This window comes from Colobus angolensis, unplaced genomic scaffold (genome assembly GCF_000951035.1).
Source record: "Colobus angolensis palliatus isolate OR3802 unplaced genomic scaffold, Cang.pa_1.0 Scaffold10, whole genome shotgun sequence".
In the NCBI taxonomy this organism is placed as follows: domain Eukaryota; kingdom Metazoa; phylum Chordata; class Mammalia; order Primates; family Cercopithecidae; genus Colobus; species Colobus angolensis.
Genome location: NW_012110919.1, coordinates 15095200 through 15112153, shown reverse-complemented (window position 1 = coordinate 15112153; position 16954 = coordinate 15095200). Strand labels below are relative to the sequence as shown.

Genomic DNA, 16954 nt, shown 5'->3' with positions numbered 1-16954 from the left:
CTTTCTTTCTTTCTTGCTTTCTTGCTTTCTGGCTTGCTTTCTTGCTTTTTCTTTCTACCTTTCTTTCTTTTTCTTTCTCTCTCTTTCTTCCTTTTCCTTTCTTTCCTTTCTTCTCCTTCCTTCCTTCCTTCTTTCCTTCCCTCCCTCCCTCCCTTCTTGTCTTCTTTTCTTCCTCTCTTCCAACAGAGTCTTGCTCTGTTGCCCAGGCTGGAATACAGTGGCATGATCTTGGCTAACTGCAACCTCCACCTCCCGGATTCAAGCAATTCTCCTGCCTCTGCCTCCCAAGTGGCTGGGATTACAGGCACACACCACCACACCCAGCTAATTTTTGTATTTTTAGTAGAAACGGGGTTTCACCATGTTGGCCAGGGTGGTCTTGAACTCCTGATTTCAAGTGATCCGCCCACCTCGGCCTCCCAAAGTGCCAGGATGACAGGCATGAGCCGCTGCACTTGGCAGTGCTTCAATTTCTGATGCTTTTCCAATATGATGTTACACAGAGGACCAGCCTGGTGATGGTGGTGATAATCCAAGGGAGGAGGAGCAGGCCAGATGCAAGGGCAGTGGACTAATGTGGTCGTTTCCCTCCCCAGGCCTTGGGACTTTTATGTAACCCTGGTTCTTATTGGACAGACCTAGGATTTGTCTAGCTGGAAGGGCCTTCCAAGGTTGCTGTCTCTATTCTTCTAGTTTTACATAGGACAAAGCTAAAGCCCAGAGGGTGAATGACTTCTTTGAAGCCGGCTGAGGCCAAAATTGAAACTAGAACTTTGTCTTTTAGAAGGAAAATGTATGCAGGAAAATTTTCTTTTCCTTCCTTCCTCTCTCTTTCCCTCCTTCCCTGCTTTCCTTCCTTGGTAAATATTCTTTACATTTTATTACCCTTTTATTTTTCAGAATAAATCCTATTCCAACTTACAAGTCTATTTTGCTCTTGTCTGGAGAACATGGTTGTGGGAAGTCCACTCTGATTGCCAACTGGGTTAATTACTTCAAAAAGAAACATCCGAGCATGCTGTTGATTCCTCATTTTGTGGGCAGCACCTGTGAAAGCAGCGACATCATGTCTGTGATCCATTACTTCATCACAGAATTACAGTACAGAAACTACGGTAAGAGAGTCAGATTTACCATTCATTCAGGACATGTCAGGGGAGTTAGAAATGGGTGGCTCTCTCTTCTGCTCATGTGGCTGTTGTTCCCTTGCTCTGATCTAAACCCTGTGTTGCCTCCCACATCTACCCACCTCTTCCCTCACAGAGCTAAGCTTCCTTCCTGCCTGCCTCCTTCCTTCCTTCCTTCTTCCTTCCTTCCTGCTTGCCTTCCTTCCTTCCTCCCTTCCTTCCTCCCTCCCTCCCTCCTTCCTTCTTCCCTCCCTTCCCTCCTTCCTTCCTCCCTTCTTTCCCTCCTTCCTTCCTTCCTCCCTCCTTCCTTCTCTTTCCTTTTCCTTCCTTCCTTCCTCCCTCCCTCCTTCCCTACCCTTCCACTTCCTTCCTTCCTCCCTCCCTGCCTCCCTCCCTCCCTCCTCTCCCTTCCTCCCTTACTTCCTTCTTTTCTTCCCTCCCTTTCTTCTTTCTTCTCTCCCTCCCTTCCTTCTCCCTTTCCTCCCTTCCCCCCTCTCCCTCCTTCCATTCCTTTCTTCTTCCCTCTCTCCCTCCCTTCCTTCTCCCCTTCCTCCCTTCCTCCCTTCCTCCCTCTCCCTCCCTCCCTCTTCCCCCCATCCCCCTCTTCCTCTCTCTTTTTTCTCTCTTTCACCAAACATTACTTGAGTGCCTTTCTGTGCCTCCCTCTCCCTCCCTCCCTCTTCGCCCCCATCCCCCTCTTCCTCTCTCTTTTTTCTCTCTTTCACCAAACATTACTTGAGTGCCTTTCTGTGCCTCCCTCTCCCTCCCTCCCTCTTCGCCCCCATCCCCCTCTTCCTCTCTCTTTTTTCTCTCTTTCACCAAACATTACTTGAGTGCCTTTCTGTGCCAGGGCACTATTCTAGGCAGTAGGGATACAGCAGTGAACAAAATGGACACCAGTTTTTACCTCTTGGAGTTTTCATGTTATTAGGGGAGGGAGGAGGACAAAGAATTAACTGTCACTAAATAAGAGACTGTTCAATAATGGTGAGTTCTATGAAGAAACTCAAAGCAGAGAAAGAGGTAGGCAGGATGTGTAGGAACTGTTAGGATTTTAAATAGGGTATTCTGGGGAGTCTCACTGAGGAAGGGACATTTAAATACATCACTGAAAGAGAGGAGGGAGGGAACCAGGTGGGTGTCTCAGGAACAGCACTGTTGGAGGAAGCAAGCGCCAGGCCATGGGTGGGACATGCCTCTCCACTACTGCTGCCCTACTCAATTAAATAACCATGTATTGAGCAGGTTCATCCTCTTATTTATTCACTCATGCATTACAGAATATTTATTGGTTGCCTGTTCTGTGCCAGACACTCTTCCCAGTTCTGGGAATAGAGAAGTAAGTCAGGCAAATAAGGTCATAGCCCCCATAGATATTACATCCTAGTTGACAAAGGCAGATAACAAATAAATAGGAAACATGTCAAATAATTATCCGTGCCATGCAGTGTGATGTGATAAGGTGCCAGGGTGGTTATTTGAGCCGTCAGGGACTATGTCTCTGTATTACGGCAACTCTAGCTGCCATATCAACTGAATCCCATTTCAGTGGCTTCTCAAAGGGAAGCTTATTTCTTACTCATATAACAGTGTGATATGGGGTCCCTAGTTAGGTAACAAGTCATTTTCCTCCATGTGGTGACTCGGAGACAGGTTTTCTTTCCATATTAAGGCTGTGTCATCCCCTGGGGCCTCAGAACCTTCCACTTGTGTTAGGGGGAGGGGGAGAGAGGAAAAGCACACCTGTTCCTCAGAAGTCTCAGACTGGAAGGGACTTATAGCCACCTCCACACCCATTCTTTTGACAAGCACTTGGCCACTCTGGGCCTACAAGGCCACACAGGTAACTAAGCAGGGAGAGAACACTAACCCTGCCCTGTGGAAGGGGGAGCATGGGCTTTTGTGGAACAGGTAGCCATTCTCTCTGCTACTTCTCTGTGGAGATCTCATGAACACGAAGGTAGGCAGCCATGTGGAAACCAGGAAAAAGAACATTCCAGGTAAAGAAAACAGCTCAGGTCATACAGCTCCTCAGCTGGAAAGCAAGTTGAATGACTTAGAAAGGGAAAGAGAGCTGGTGTAACTGGGTGGCAATGGACTCCAGGAGGGGAAGGTAGGGCCACTTTGGGTTTTGCAGGTGATAACATTAGGTTTGGATTCCATTAAGTGCAGTGGGAGGCCAGTGGAGAGTTTTAAGCAGGGCAATGACATGATTCTATTGATATTTTTAAAACACCAAAATCAATCTGATGTGTGGAAAATGGGTGTAATGGGACAAGCATGAGGCAGAGACCAGTGCTAGAGGCTACTGTAATAGTCCAAGCCAGAGTTGACAGTGGCTCAGAGAGGACGATAGCAGTGGAGGTGAAGGGTTTTGAGTGCATTGAGGATTTGCTGATGAATTGAATGTGTAGGTTGGAGGAAAGGGAGGGATTGAGAACTCCTAGCTTTTGGCTTTGAGAAGCTACATGGGTGGTGAAGGCTGTTGACTGAGATGGGCCAGCATTGGTGGGGCGGTGGAGGGGAAGCAGGTTTTGAGGGAAATGGAATTCTGCTTTGGCCACGTGATATTTAAGTTGCCAGGTGTGTGCCAACGCATAATCACAAATGTGTGGGACCTGTATTGTGCCTGACTGTGCTAGGAGCAGCTGGGGAGTCTGACCATCTGCGTTCAAACCTTGTCTCACTACTTATTAGCCGTGTGAACCTTGGCAAGTATTTTAACCCTCTGAGGCTCAGTTTTCCTATTTGTAAAATGTGAATAATAGTAATTATTTTTAAAATGTGCCTTACAGATGGTTGACAAGATTAAGATAAAGTATGAAAGACCAAGGCACTTAGTAAACATTGGCATATAGTAAGCATTGATAAATCTTAGCTATTACTGTTGTTAGGCGCCTGCTGTGTATTTCCACGTTTGTATGTGTCTGACTTTACTTGCTTCTGGGAATTCATCTCTTGTCATGTAGGGACACGTAACCCATTTGTGCCTCTGGGCCCTAAGTGAGTATGTGGGTGCCCAGGGTGAGTTTTGATGGATATATCTTATCTCTGTACAAGGGTACAGGGATTTGAATTTCTTTCTGTGCATGTGGTGGGTGTCTGTGAATAAACAAAGGGAAGAACATGTCTGCATGAAGTCTTTATAATTGCATTTCTCAGGGCATATAAAATGGATAAAGTCAAAATCAGTAGAAGCAGGTGTGACTGTGTCTACGCAACAACTAATCCTTTTCTGGCACATTCCAAAGGTGTTCAGTCTGGCCAGGCTGATGATGTAAACTCTGTGCTACACCCTCAATTACGATTTTATTCCCAAGGAGAATTGTTATTTTAATGAACGTGTTTTTGGGTGCAAAGAACTCCTAATAAAAAGTTGTTGTCTTTCAAAAAAACAGATTTTTAGGCTGACAACAGTATAATAAGCTCAGGAGCAGCTTAGGAATACTTGACACTTTTTCTAACCCTGAGAGAACACCCCTCCTCATTAACAAGAGGAAGGGCTGGTCCTGGACTTGGCCCACGATTCTGACTCTGTCACTTACTAGCTGTGTGATCTTGGGCAGTTCACTTAAGCTCTCTGTTCCCCAATTTCTCATCTGTAAAATGAGGATGGGGTTCATAGTACTAACCTCATAAGGCTGTGTGAGAATTAAAACATAATACAAAATTAAAAAAAAAAACTAAGTTAAAAAAAACCCAAAAAACATAATACAAAATACAAGTAAGGAATTTAAAGTAGTACATGGCACACAGCTGCGATTATTATTGTTGTTATTATTTTTGTTGTTATTGTTGTTATTCCTTTCTGAGCTAGAGAAAGAAGCAGGGTGTGGGGGCTGCTAGGGGAAACAGACATTCTTGTTCATTAGCTGAGTAGGGAGAGGAAGGATTGCAAAACAAGAGAGTTTGCAGCTGTCGCCTCTGCAGCCCAGACAGCCTGCAGGTGAGCGGAGAAGGCTGGCCCCAGAGTCATTTATTGTGGCTGCCTTTGCTGAGACCTGGTTTCACCTGGGTGAGGTGGATGTGGGCAGAGGAGGAAGAGCTGCTGCTGTGAACACAGCCAGCCTGAGAGGCCAGGTGCTCGGAGCAGATTCAGCCTCTTTGCAGAGAGCATTTTTCTGCAGCCCGCCTCAGCTGTCTGAAGTTGCAGATCTTGTGTGGGCTGTGAGTCAGGGAGCTTTTCTATCTGGGGCATGTAATCACACCAAGTGACACTCATATTTCTGCTCTTCTGTCCTCAATCCCTGCTTGCCAGGATAAAGGGATCTTGTATATGGGAACTGCCTATAGCCAGCTCTACTGACTCCCACACCCTTTGCCTGCCCTGCAGGCAACTGGTGTCACAGAAGACATGCTTCACGGAAGGTCAGAGTAGTCACTGACTTTTTTCTTTCGTTTTTGTCTATTGAGACAGGGTCTTGCTCTGTTATCCAGGCTAGAGTGCAGTGGTGTGATCACAACTTACCACAGCCTTGACCTCCCGGGCTCAAATGATCTTCCCATCTCAGCCCTCCCGGTAGCTGGAACCTCAGGAGTGTGCGACCATGCCTGGCTAATTTTTTAATTTTTTGTAGAGACAGGGTCTTGCCATGTTGCCCAGGTTGGTCTTGAACTCCTGAGTTCAAGCAATCCTCCAACCTCAGCTTCCCAAATTGCTGGGATTACAGGTGTGAGTTACCATGCTCAGCATGGTCACGGATTTTCTTATTTGCATGTTTCCTCACCATGTGACCCCATGGAACCTGGGGGCGGGTTTGAATAAGTTCCATTTATTGAAGGCTTTCTATGTAGCAGTGCTAAGGGCTTTATCAGCATCTCATTTAATTCTCTCAGTGGTCCACCCATAGAATTATCACCCCACATAGGAAGAATGGAGTTCAGAATGTCAGAGCCACACAGTTACACAAGGGCATGGCAGGGAGTGCAAAGTCGGGTCTCTGTGGGGATCGACGCCCCTAGTCCTCATCACTACACTGCCATTCCTCCTTGAGATAGCAGAGGAAGATTTCCCTCCTGTGGATGCTTTTCATCAGCCTCCTCCCCCAGCATCAGGAAAGTCTCTGCTTAAGTTGGTGATGTGGAATGGACAGAAATCCTTGGCGGAGCTTGCCAAGCTTTTCGCCTTGGGCCCTGTTGACTTCCCAGCCTGCTCTATTTCCCTTTGCCCCGCAGGTTTGCTCTCCTTGGAGCACACCAGTCACTTCCATCCCTCCATGCCTTTGCCCATTCAGTTATCTTCTCCTAAAATGCCCCTTCCCTTGTCTCAGGGCAGTGGAATCCTTCTCATCCTTTATGGCCCTATTCAAAGGTCACCTCCTTCATAAGAGGGGCCGATGGGTACCTATGTCCCTCTGCCCTAACTTTAACCACACGGCACAGGACCCCCAGTCCCACTGCATCTTAGTTTACACAAGTGTCTCCCTCCAGGCCCTGTGAGCTTGCCTCCCTAGGTCCCTCGGGTGAATTATAAATGGTCCTGTGATCTGTCTTATTGTTTGTCTCCCTGTGTAAGTTCTGTGAGTGCAGGGATCGTATCTATTTTATTGGCCACTGTCATACCCAGTGCCTGATACAGACACAGAAGCTTCTCAATAAACCTGTGTTGAGTGATGAGCGATAACACTGCTAAAAAGCATATGAGTTTGTCAGTCCCTAGGTGGCTGTTTAAACATGTGAGCTATTACCATTTAAATGAGGCAACTGGCCATTGTCATTTGGTAGAGACAGATTGTTCCTGCCAAAATAAGGAGAAATGTTTAGAATCATTTTCCAATATTAGTAACGAAAAAATAATTATAATCACCAAAAATGTAGTTTTAAAACCAATCAACATATATATTTTCCTTCATACACAAAAATATAAATCTATAAGCATCAGCCACGAGTATTTTTTTTTGCTTAGGATTAATTTTTGCTAATCATATTAGTGCCCTATGCTCTGTGATTGTCAGGTGGTATATACTTCCTGAGGTTCATTCACATTCACCTTGTGACTTATACTCTATGCCAATGTTGTGGAAGAGGCAGAGGATCCATACCTCTGTAGGCTCTCACAGGGGCTGCTTGTGAGGCATCTACACTAAGAAATGGTGGCCACACATGGCTTGAAAACAAACCATTAGAAAAAATAGTATTTTAAAAGCTTCTGGTGATCTGTGTGTTCACATTCCCTTCATCTCTCTGGGCCTCAGTTTCCTCATCTACAAAATGAAGGGTCTGGACTAGGCTAGATGATTTCCAAGAACCCCTCCTGCTCTAAAATTCTGTCATTTAAGTCCTGAAATCTCAATGATGTCCATAATTTTAAAGGTTTTTAAATAAAAGTTCAAGGGATAAATCATCAAGCTGAATTTCTTTCTCTTCCCTTTCTTGAAAATTATTTTTCATTGTTTGACATAAGCTCAACCTCTATCTTTTCTGACACCTCCACTTTCTTAATGTCCCACATTCATAAAAAAAGTTTCAAGTCATTGATTTTATGATCATTTTGTGTTACAAAAATCTCTTTAAAAGTTAACATTACTATACTATAAGAAGATGAATATAGAGAAAGTAACTTATTATAAAACAATGTGTACTTGAACATATAAATGCTCAGACTTGAATCGAAGACATAGTGCCTCTGTATAGAAAATCGCCATGAAAGCAATAAGTTTCAGTCTATAAATATAGGTTGACGTGGGTGTGTCGTATTGATGACTCAAACATTGGCCGGGCATGGTGGCTCACGTCTGTAATCCCAGCACTTTGGGAGGCTGAGGCAGGCGGGATCATCTGAAGTTGGGAGTTTGAGACCAGCCCGGCCAACATGGCGAAACGCTGTCTCTACTAAAAATACAAAAAATTAGACAGGCTTGGTGGCGTGTGCCTGTAATACCAGCTATTCGAGAGGCCAAGGCAGGAGAATTGCTTGAACCTGGGAGGCAGAAGTTGCAGTGAGCCAAGATCAAGCCGCTGTACTCCAGCCTGGGGCGACAGAGTGAGACTCCACCTCAAAAAAAAAAAAAAAAAAAAAGAAAAGAAAAAAGAAAAAGACTCAAACATCATAGATAATTTTGCTATTGTGTGGTGATTTTCTGAAATGGTGACTAAATCTTGGTGTCATTTTAGACAAAGCAATGTATAATCTTCCATCAATTTGTGTGGTGTTACATTCTAGAAAATTCAATGTGTTTTAAAAGCATACAAAAAATACTTTGTGTTCCTATGTAAAATGGAGTTGGTTTCTAGGTTAGGTCATTATGAATTTTTTTCCCCCTTACATGATTGTCGAAATATCTGAAAGTCAGGTAGACCTGGGGACAAAGCTTCATTGGATATGACTGTCCTGTGTTGTAGGATATCTCAAAACCCTGGAACCTCTCCTATTAAGAACCACTGCTCTCTAAGCAATGTCCTATTTTTCAAGTGTTCATGGCACCTTCCTATGTCCCAGCCTTTGGCGATGCTGTCTTGATGATATACCCTTCTCCTCGTCTCTGCCTGTGCACCCTTAAAGGCTTGTTTGAAGTGTTTTCCACACGGAGCTTTTCTTTATTGTGATGGTTCTACATCAAGCTTCAGTAGCCTTCAGACTCATATTCTGCCTTGAAATGTGGCTATTTGTATACAGAATCAATTTCCACTTCCTTTAGGTGGTTGACTTCATATATGAATCATTTTATCTCCTCTTGGCATCTAGCATGGAACCGTCACATAATAGGCAACTGATAAATATTTGCTAAACATAATTACTCTCAACAATTCTAACAAAATCTTAATGCATCTGAGAGGCCTAATCCATTAAAGCGTCTACGTGTGACTTGATTTTCCAGACCTCAACATGCTTAAATTTCTGTAGAAAATATTGCTTTTGAAAAATAAAAGCAAGACGGAAGTTGCAGTAAAATGTTCCTAGAGTATTAGGTAGTTGATTACAACTTGGGGTTGCTGCTACTAGGTCACTTTATCACAGTCTGTAAGTCAAACATCTCTAATGACTTCCTTTGCCTTTTGGGGGTTCATAGCTTAGTTCTTCCTAAGATTGTATACTTCCAGAGTCCAAAGTCTAGGGTCCAATAGTGTGGGTAGAGTTTAGGATTGTTTCTGTTAAGTTTAAGATGGGCTAGGACCAAGGAGAGGAGACAGTGGGTGGGAGCTCCTGTATCTGAGCATTACTGGAAGAGCCCAGGGCGGTGGCTATGACCCTAAGCACGCACCCAATGTTAAGGAGTGTCAGAAACTTCATAGATCACAGGACTTCTCTTCATATCCAACTCTTTGTAACATGGCCTGTTTTTGCATTCTGGAAGATGAGAGTAATGTTTTGGATCATACAAAAATTTTTTTTTTTTTTTTTTTTTTTTGAGGCGGAGTCTCACTCTGTAGCCCGGGATGGAGTACTGTGGCCGGATCTCAGCTCACTGCAAGCTCCGCCTCCCGGGTTCACGCCATTCTCCTGCCTCAGCCTCCCGAGTAGCTGGGACTACAGGCGCCCGCCACCTCGCCCGGCTAGTTTTTTGTATTTTTTTAGTAGAGACGGGGTTTCACCGTGTTAGCCAGGATGGTCTCGATCTCCTGACCTCGTGATCCGCCCGTCTTGGCCTCCCAAAGTGCTGGGATTACAGGCTTGAGCCACCGCGCCCGGCCCAAAAATATTTTTATATCAAATCCTGAAAATGTGTTGGAGACAATCTGGTGGTAAACATCACTATTATCTCTTTTGGGTTGAATATTTGGAGGATGGTAATCACATGTATACATATGTGTGTTAGCCATACAGCTGTGAGTAGCACTCATTTTTCCCAACCTCTTTTGCTTCCCCAGCCCATAAACATGTTTTAACAATGACAGAATCATTTCCACCTAATTTGAACAAATTTCTATGCTGTAGGTACTCAGCTTGAAACAGATATTCTTAATGAAGACTCAGATGCCTTGGTCTTTTCACTTCTTGTGGAAGTATTTATTGCTTCCATCAGTTTAAAGCCATGCATACTTGTACTAGATGGAATTGAAGAACTGATTGGCATTTATGGGATTTCAGGTCAGAAGGTAACATCTTTTTAAAATAATGTTTAAAACTATTTTATCACAACTTTATAAAAATAAAACAATTAAAAAAAGAAATACAAATAATAAAAACTTCATTATTTAGGATGTATTATATATAACACCTTTCCATTGCATCATACATCTCTGGTTTTAGCCAACACTGCTTTTAGTTACTGCTTTGTATTTTAATTAATTAAGAGATAGGGTCTTTTGTGTTGCCCAGGCTGGAGTGCAGTGGGATGATCATAGCTCACTGTAACCTCTAACTCCTGAGCTCAAGCCATCCTCTTGCCTCAGCCTCCAGACTACAGGCACACACCACCATGCCTGGCTGATTTTTTCAACTTTTTATAGAGATGAGGTTTTGCTATGTTGCCCAGTCTTATTCTGAACTCCTGGGCTCAAGCGAGCTTCCCACTCTGCTTTCCAAAGTGCTGGGATTACAGGTGTGAGCAACTGCACCCAGCCCTGCTCTATATTTTATTGAACAAATACTTCTATAATGTAATGGGCCAGGCACCATTTTTGGAACTTTAAGAACATTAATGCATTTAGTTGGGCACGGTGGCTCACACCTGTAATCCTAGCACTTTGGAAGGCTGAGGTGGGTGGATCACCTGAGGTCAAGAGTTCAAGACCAGCCTGGCCAACATGGTGAAACCCCGTGTCTACTAAAAATACAAAAATTAGCCAGGCATAGTGGCGGGCACCTGTAATCCCAGCTACTCGGGAGGCTGAGGCAGGAGAATGGCGTGAACCCGGGAGGCGGAGCTTGCAGTGAGCTGAGATCCGGCCACTGCACTCCAGCCCGGGCGACAGAGTGAGACTCTGTCTCAAAAAAAAAAAAAAGAAATGTTTTTGTGCAAGTTAACCCAGGCTTAATTTGAATAATTTTGATGGGCTTTGGGCACAGAGGCTGCCTCTAGTTGTCTGGTACCTGGCCCTGGGTTGATTTAGGGCAGGGTTATTGTGTGAGTTAGATCTGCATGCTAAAGGCAGATTCCAGGCAGGCTGTCCACCACCCCCAGGAGTTAGCTAGCCTTGGGAAGGGCTGGATGTGTAAGGTCCTGAGGAATGTTAAATAATCCTAAGATGCAGAAATTAAAAACCGTAATTAATACAGTTAGTACCTACAGACACATTCAACACAGTGCCTGGCTCAGAGTGAGTATGTGATGGTTGGTGTTATCAGGCAAAGAAGTACTGTGGGAAAGGCTATTAAAGGAATTAAGAAAAGATTGATCTTATTAGGTATTTATTTTGTTCCAAAATTAAATGATTTAACTCGTGATAGTATTGCTGCACAAAGTGACAACTTCTCTTTTTCAACTGAATGGTTCCAATTGTGCTCTTCAGTTTCCTCTGGTTATTCCTGTAGGTCATTCTTCAGAAGTATGTGATTTTATTAAATTACTTGCCCCTAAGAAACTCTTTTTAGAGTTCACATTTGCACAATCAAATTCATAACTGACACATGAGTCAAATACGGTTCTATTGAATGTGACTTGATATTTTCTTAGCAATTCAAGTTACTTGCAATTCAAGTTACTATTTATAACTTTCACTCCAACCCTTATTCTATACTTACTCCCTATATTGTACCTACTCTAAGTTGAAAAACCATCAACAAAGTAATTTTAAAATCTTTAATGTTTTCAAATGTCTTTGATTCTCTCCATCAGGCGAAAGATTTCTCCTGGCTGCCACACTCACTCTCCCCTCATTGCAAATTTATCATGAGCACCGTCTCTTCCAGCCTGTCCTACAAGTCATTGTGTGCCCGCCCGGATGTGAGGACAGTGGAACTCATTAACACAGGAGATGAAGAAACAAAATTAAACATCTTTAGAAAGCATCTCTCCATTCCCAACATGGACCCCTTCCAACAGAGCAGACAGTCTTTGAGGAAAAAACCAAATCTGAGTCCTTTAAAACTCACAATCCTAGCCAATGAATTGAAAGAATGTAGAATCTACCGCAATGAGTTTCAGTGTATGAAGGAGTACTTGGAGGCTGTCTCTGTTCAGGAGCTCTGGGAATTGGTTCTCAAACGCTGGATTGAAGACTACAGTTGGACTTTTCAACCGAAAAGGTCAAATTCAGACACTGTGGCTTCAGGAGAAGGTAGGCCTTGGCCATTGCTGACAACTCTGTGGGAGTCCACAGGGAGAAAGATGTGTGGTGGACTCCTGCACAGGGAAGGGGGCTCTAGGGACAGGGTTGTCCAAGAAAACACAGGATGCCCAATGACATTTTTTTTTTTTTTTGAGATGGAGTCTCACTCTGTCACCCAGGCTGGAGTGCAGTGGCACGATCTTGGTTCACTGCAACCTCCGCCTCCTGGGTTCAAGAGATTCTCCTGTCCCAGCCTCCTGAGTAACTGGGACTACAGGCACCCGCCACCACACCCAGCTAATTTTTTGTATTTTTAGTAGAGACAGAGTTTCACCATGTTGGCCAGTCTGGTCTCATATTCCTGACCTCAGGTGATCCATCCGCCTCGCCCTCCCAAAGTGCTGGGATTACAGGCATGAGCCACCATGCCCAGCCTGCCTAGTGAAATTTGAATTTCAGATAAACAACAAATAATCTTTAGTAGAAATATGTCTCAGATATTGCATGGGACATACCTATGCTAACAATTATTTGAATTACAGATAAATAACAAATAATTCTCAGTATAAGAATGTCCCAAATATTACACAGGACATATTCACACTAAAAATTAATTTGTTATTTATCTGAAATTTATATTTTACTGAGCATCCTGTATTTTTATTTGCTAAATTTGCCTCCTCTAAAGAACTCTGTGTGTTGGCTGTAAGGAGAACTGTATTAGACATAAATTTCAGTCACATTTTTCAAGAATGTAAGAAATGGAGCTTTCTTATTTTTATAAGTCAATGATGTCTCTCTTCTGAGCCCACAGGCCTGCTGATAGCAGATACCTCATCCAGTCCATTCAGGTTAATTCCATCAATATGGTTTGTTTTCAGTGAGCTCAGGATTTTCTCAGTCGGGGGAGGATTTGTGGCCTTCCCGTGTCTCCTTTGGGTTGATCTGAGATCCAAGGGCCGGGGTGCTGGGTGGCCTTGGTTGTCCTCTGTCCCTGCTGGTCTCCATGGTCTCCATGGTCCACAGATGTTGACTTCTCTGCACTTCTGGCTTCCTCTAGGATACCCGTGTGCCCATCTGTTCTCAGGTTGCTGGATCTCTGTGGCTTCTGGCTGACAGGGGCCACATCCTAACAGAGGGTCCTCTCTCCTCTGCCAGCTTCTGTGCTCTGCTTGAGTCTTGTTCTCCTCTCTGATTCTCTCCTATACTTTCTCAGTTTCACAAATGCTTTTCCTCCTGAGTGGGAGAAAAAATCCTCTTTAGATCACCCTGAACTTATCTGAGTTTATTGTTTGTCATAAAAAAAAATTTATTCCATGTATTATGAGTTTTTTTTTTTTTTTAATCTAGGGTCTCACTATGTTGCCCAGGCTGGCCTCCAACTTAAGGGATCCCCCTGCCTCAGCCTCCTGAGTAGCTGAGATTACAGGTGTGCTACCACTTTGCCTGGCACCAGGAATGTGTTTTTATGATACTCAACAATCAGGCTTTTGAGAGTCAAAATTTGTTCCCTCAAGCCATTGTCACTGCCATGAACTTCAAAAGTCTATTTTGAAACTTGAGTTTTTCTCTCTTTGTCTCTGCTATAACAGTCTCCTCTTAAGGTCAGTGAGTTTAGAATGGAGCAGGGATGGGGAGGTGGGGGTGAGAAATAGAAAATACTTGGAATGAAAGACACAGCTGGACATGGTGGTTCATGCCTATAATTCGAGCACTTTGGGATTCTGAGGTGACTTGAGGTCAGGAGTTTGAGATCGGGCAACATGGTGAAACCCTGCCTCTACTGAAAATACACAAATTAGCTGGGTGTGGTGGCATGTGCCAGTAATCTCAGTTACTCAGGAGGCTGAGGCAGGAGAATTGCTTTAACCCGGGAGGTGGAGGTTATAGTGAGTCAAGATCGTGCCACTGCACTCCAGCCTGGGCGACAGAGCAGGACTCCTTCTTAAAAAAAGAAAGGAAGGAAGGAAGGAAGGAAGGAAGGAAGGAAGGGACAGACACATTGATTGGTGCAACATATTGTCCTGCCCTGTTTTATGCTCTACAATTTGCATTTCTGTAAAGAAAATTGAAATTTACTGCACCCTCCTGCTCCTACAAGGAGGTGGAAACTAGTTCTCTGTGCCCTTAGAACAGTCACTCAGGCAAAGTGGCCTGTGGCTGTGCTGCCCTCCATCTCCAGGTTTGCGCAGGAAAGCCTGGGTCTTCGCCCCATCAAAGACTGCTCCACCCCCGGCTCTGCCCATCCACGCCCACTGAGGCCCAGGGAGCTCAGCCACAGGTGCAGGAAGAGCTTGGTTAAGCTGAGGCCAGCTGGGTGTAGTGGCTCACACCTCTAATTCCAGCATGTTGGGAGGCCAAGGCAGGTGGACCACATGAGCCCAGGAGTTCGAGACCAGGCTGGGCAACATGGGGAAACCCTGTCTCTACAAAATATACAAAAAATCAGTCGGCCCTGATGACATGCACCTATAGTCTCAGCTACTAGGGAGGCTGAGGTGGGAGGATTGCCTGAGCCCAGGAGGTTGAGGTTACAATGAACCATGATTGTGCACTCCAGCCTGGGTGACAGACTGAGACCCTGTCTAAAAAAAAAAAAAAAAGTGCTAAGGCCAACCTCAGGGAAGCTTGACTGACTGGGTTTGCACAGCTCTGCCTTTGCTTCAAGATTGCAGGTAATTTGGACTCATTCCCCAGTCCTAGCATGGGAGATAAAGTCAGAGTGGCAGACTGTGCGTTACCATTTCTCTGAATGGTCTGAAGTATCATAGTCGGTTGATCATAAAGCCAGAAGGAGGTCCAGCTATGGTGGAAAAATCTAAGGGTCAGGTGGGTAATGAAGAGCTGGCTTAAGTGGTGTCTGTGAACTGTGTTTAACAGGAGAACAATCATACAGAAAAACCACTCACAGCCTTAAATGCAAATTAGGTGTTGGAAAACCTTAATAAAGACTGCTAGGCAGAAATGCTCGGTGTAATAATGAGCAAGCTTGCCAGTGTGTAACCAGAGTTCTGGGTGTGTTCGTTATGACAATGGACGACAGCTTAATGGTTAACAGTATGTGTGGGCTCTGGAGCCAGGCTATCTGGGTTCAAATCCCAGTTCTGCCTTTATTTCTGTATGACCTTGGGTAAGTTATTTCAGTTCTCTATGCTCCATTTTCCTCATTTGACAGGGGCTATAATAGTATTTCCTATAGGATGATTGAAAAAGAAGGTTGTTGAATCATATAAAACATTTGGAAAGATACCTGGCTCATGTTAGCTCTTATTCTTGTCATCATCGTGTTGCCTGAGCAGGGCCGGATGGCTGGGTGGCCGACGCTCTGTGCTTACTGTGCCTGTCGCATGGTGGCTTGGCTGAGGATGAGCTACTCCAGCTTTTGGACATGTTGGGCTACAGGAATCATTGCAAAGTGGCCACCTTGCACTGGGCTGCCTTCCGCAACGCCACCAAACAGTGGGTCCAGGAGAAGCCCAATGGCCTTCTGTATTTCTGGCACCAGTCCCTGCGAAGTGCAGTGGAGCACAAGCTTCTTGGTAAGTAAGGCTTGGGTCTGTGGAAATACCTGCTGGTTAAGGGGTTAAGGGAAAGCAGGAGCTACATACAAGGGAAGCCTTGTAGTTGGGATTTTTCCCATAGAAACAAATCCGTAGACATGTATGAAAATGGTTATATGTTAGGGTTTGTACTTGATTATGAGTAACTGAGACCTGACTTCAATGGCTGGGGTTTGTTCTCTCCTATAGTAGACTGCTGAGAACAGGCAGTCCTGAGCTGCCCTGTTGGCTCCACAGAGTCACCTAGGGCCCAGCTCCTTCTGTGTCACTGATTCACTACACTGCATGCATTCTCAAGGCCACCTCATTGGATGGCTGCTGGAGCTCCAGCCATCAGGAAGGAGGAAGGGAGGAAGAAGGCCTTGCTGCTTTCTTTTAAGGAGCTTTTCTGGAAATTTCATACCAACATTTCCACTTAAGTGTCTTTGACTCAGAACTTCATTAGTTGGCTACAGCTAGATATGAGGGAAGCTGGGGGTGGAGGTTTTAACTGGGTGCATTGCTACCCCAAACCAAGGTGGTGTTCTAACACTAACAAAGAAGAGGTTAGATTCCATCTCTGTGCCAATTCTTTTCTTTCTTTCTTTCTTTTTCTTTTTTTTTTTTTTTTTTGAGTCTCATTCTGTTGCCTGGGCTGGAATGCAGTGGTGCAATCTTGGCTCACCACAACTTCCACCTCCTGGGTTCAAGCAGTTCTCCTGCCTCAGGCTCCTGAGTAGCTGGGACTTCAGGCATGTGCCACCAAGCCTGGCTAATTTTTATATTTTTAGTACAGACAGGGTGTCAGTATGTTGACCAGACTGGTCACAAACTCCTGACCTCGTGATCCACCCACCTTGGCCTCCCAAAGTGATAAGATTACAGGCATGAGCCACCGCACCCAGCCATGAAGATCCTTCTTAAATGAAAAAACCGTTCCTCTGACTTGATGTGAGACTGTTTGTGAGATTGATAGCATTGGGGACAGGTCCATCAGAAATGGAGCTAAACTTTGTGTTTTGGAGTATTTTGATGGCCTGCCCTGATTATGTAAGTTTTGCTAAGAAGTCATTAGAGTAATTCCTCTACCGGAAGAAACACCCATATGGGGAATTTGGGACCTTGCCTTTTCAAATT

General features: G+C 44.5%; 1 protein-coding gene across 1 annotated transcript in view; it reads left to right on the top strand.

Moving 5' to 3' along the window:
* The window catches only part of LOC105506884 (tetratricopeptide repeat protein GNN), an 86186-nt gene that overhangs the window by 20807 nt on the left and 48425 nt on the right, over positions 1 to 16954 (top strand). Inside the window, exons 4-7 of the mRNA XM_011935165.1 lie at positions 892 to 1115; positions 10003 to 10163; positions 11846 to 12287; positions 15578 to 15817. Coding sequence (XP_011790555.1) covers positions 892 to 1115; positions 10003 to 10163; positions 11846 to 12287; positions 15578 to 15817 — 1067 coding nt within the window. The remainder of the gene's footprint in view (positions 1 to 891; positions 1116 to 10002; positions 10164 to 11845; positions 12288 to 15577; positions 15818 to 16954) is intronic.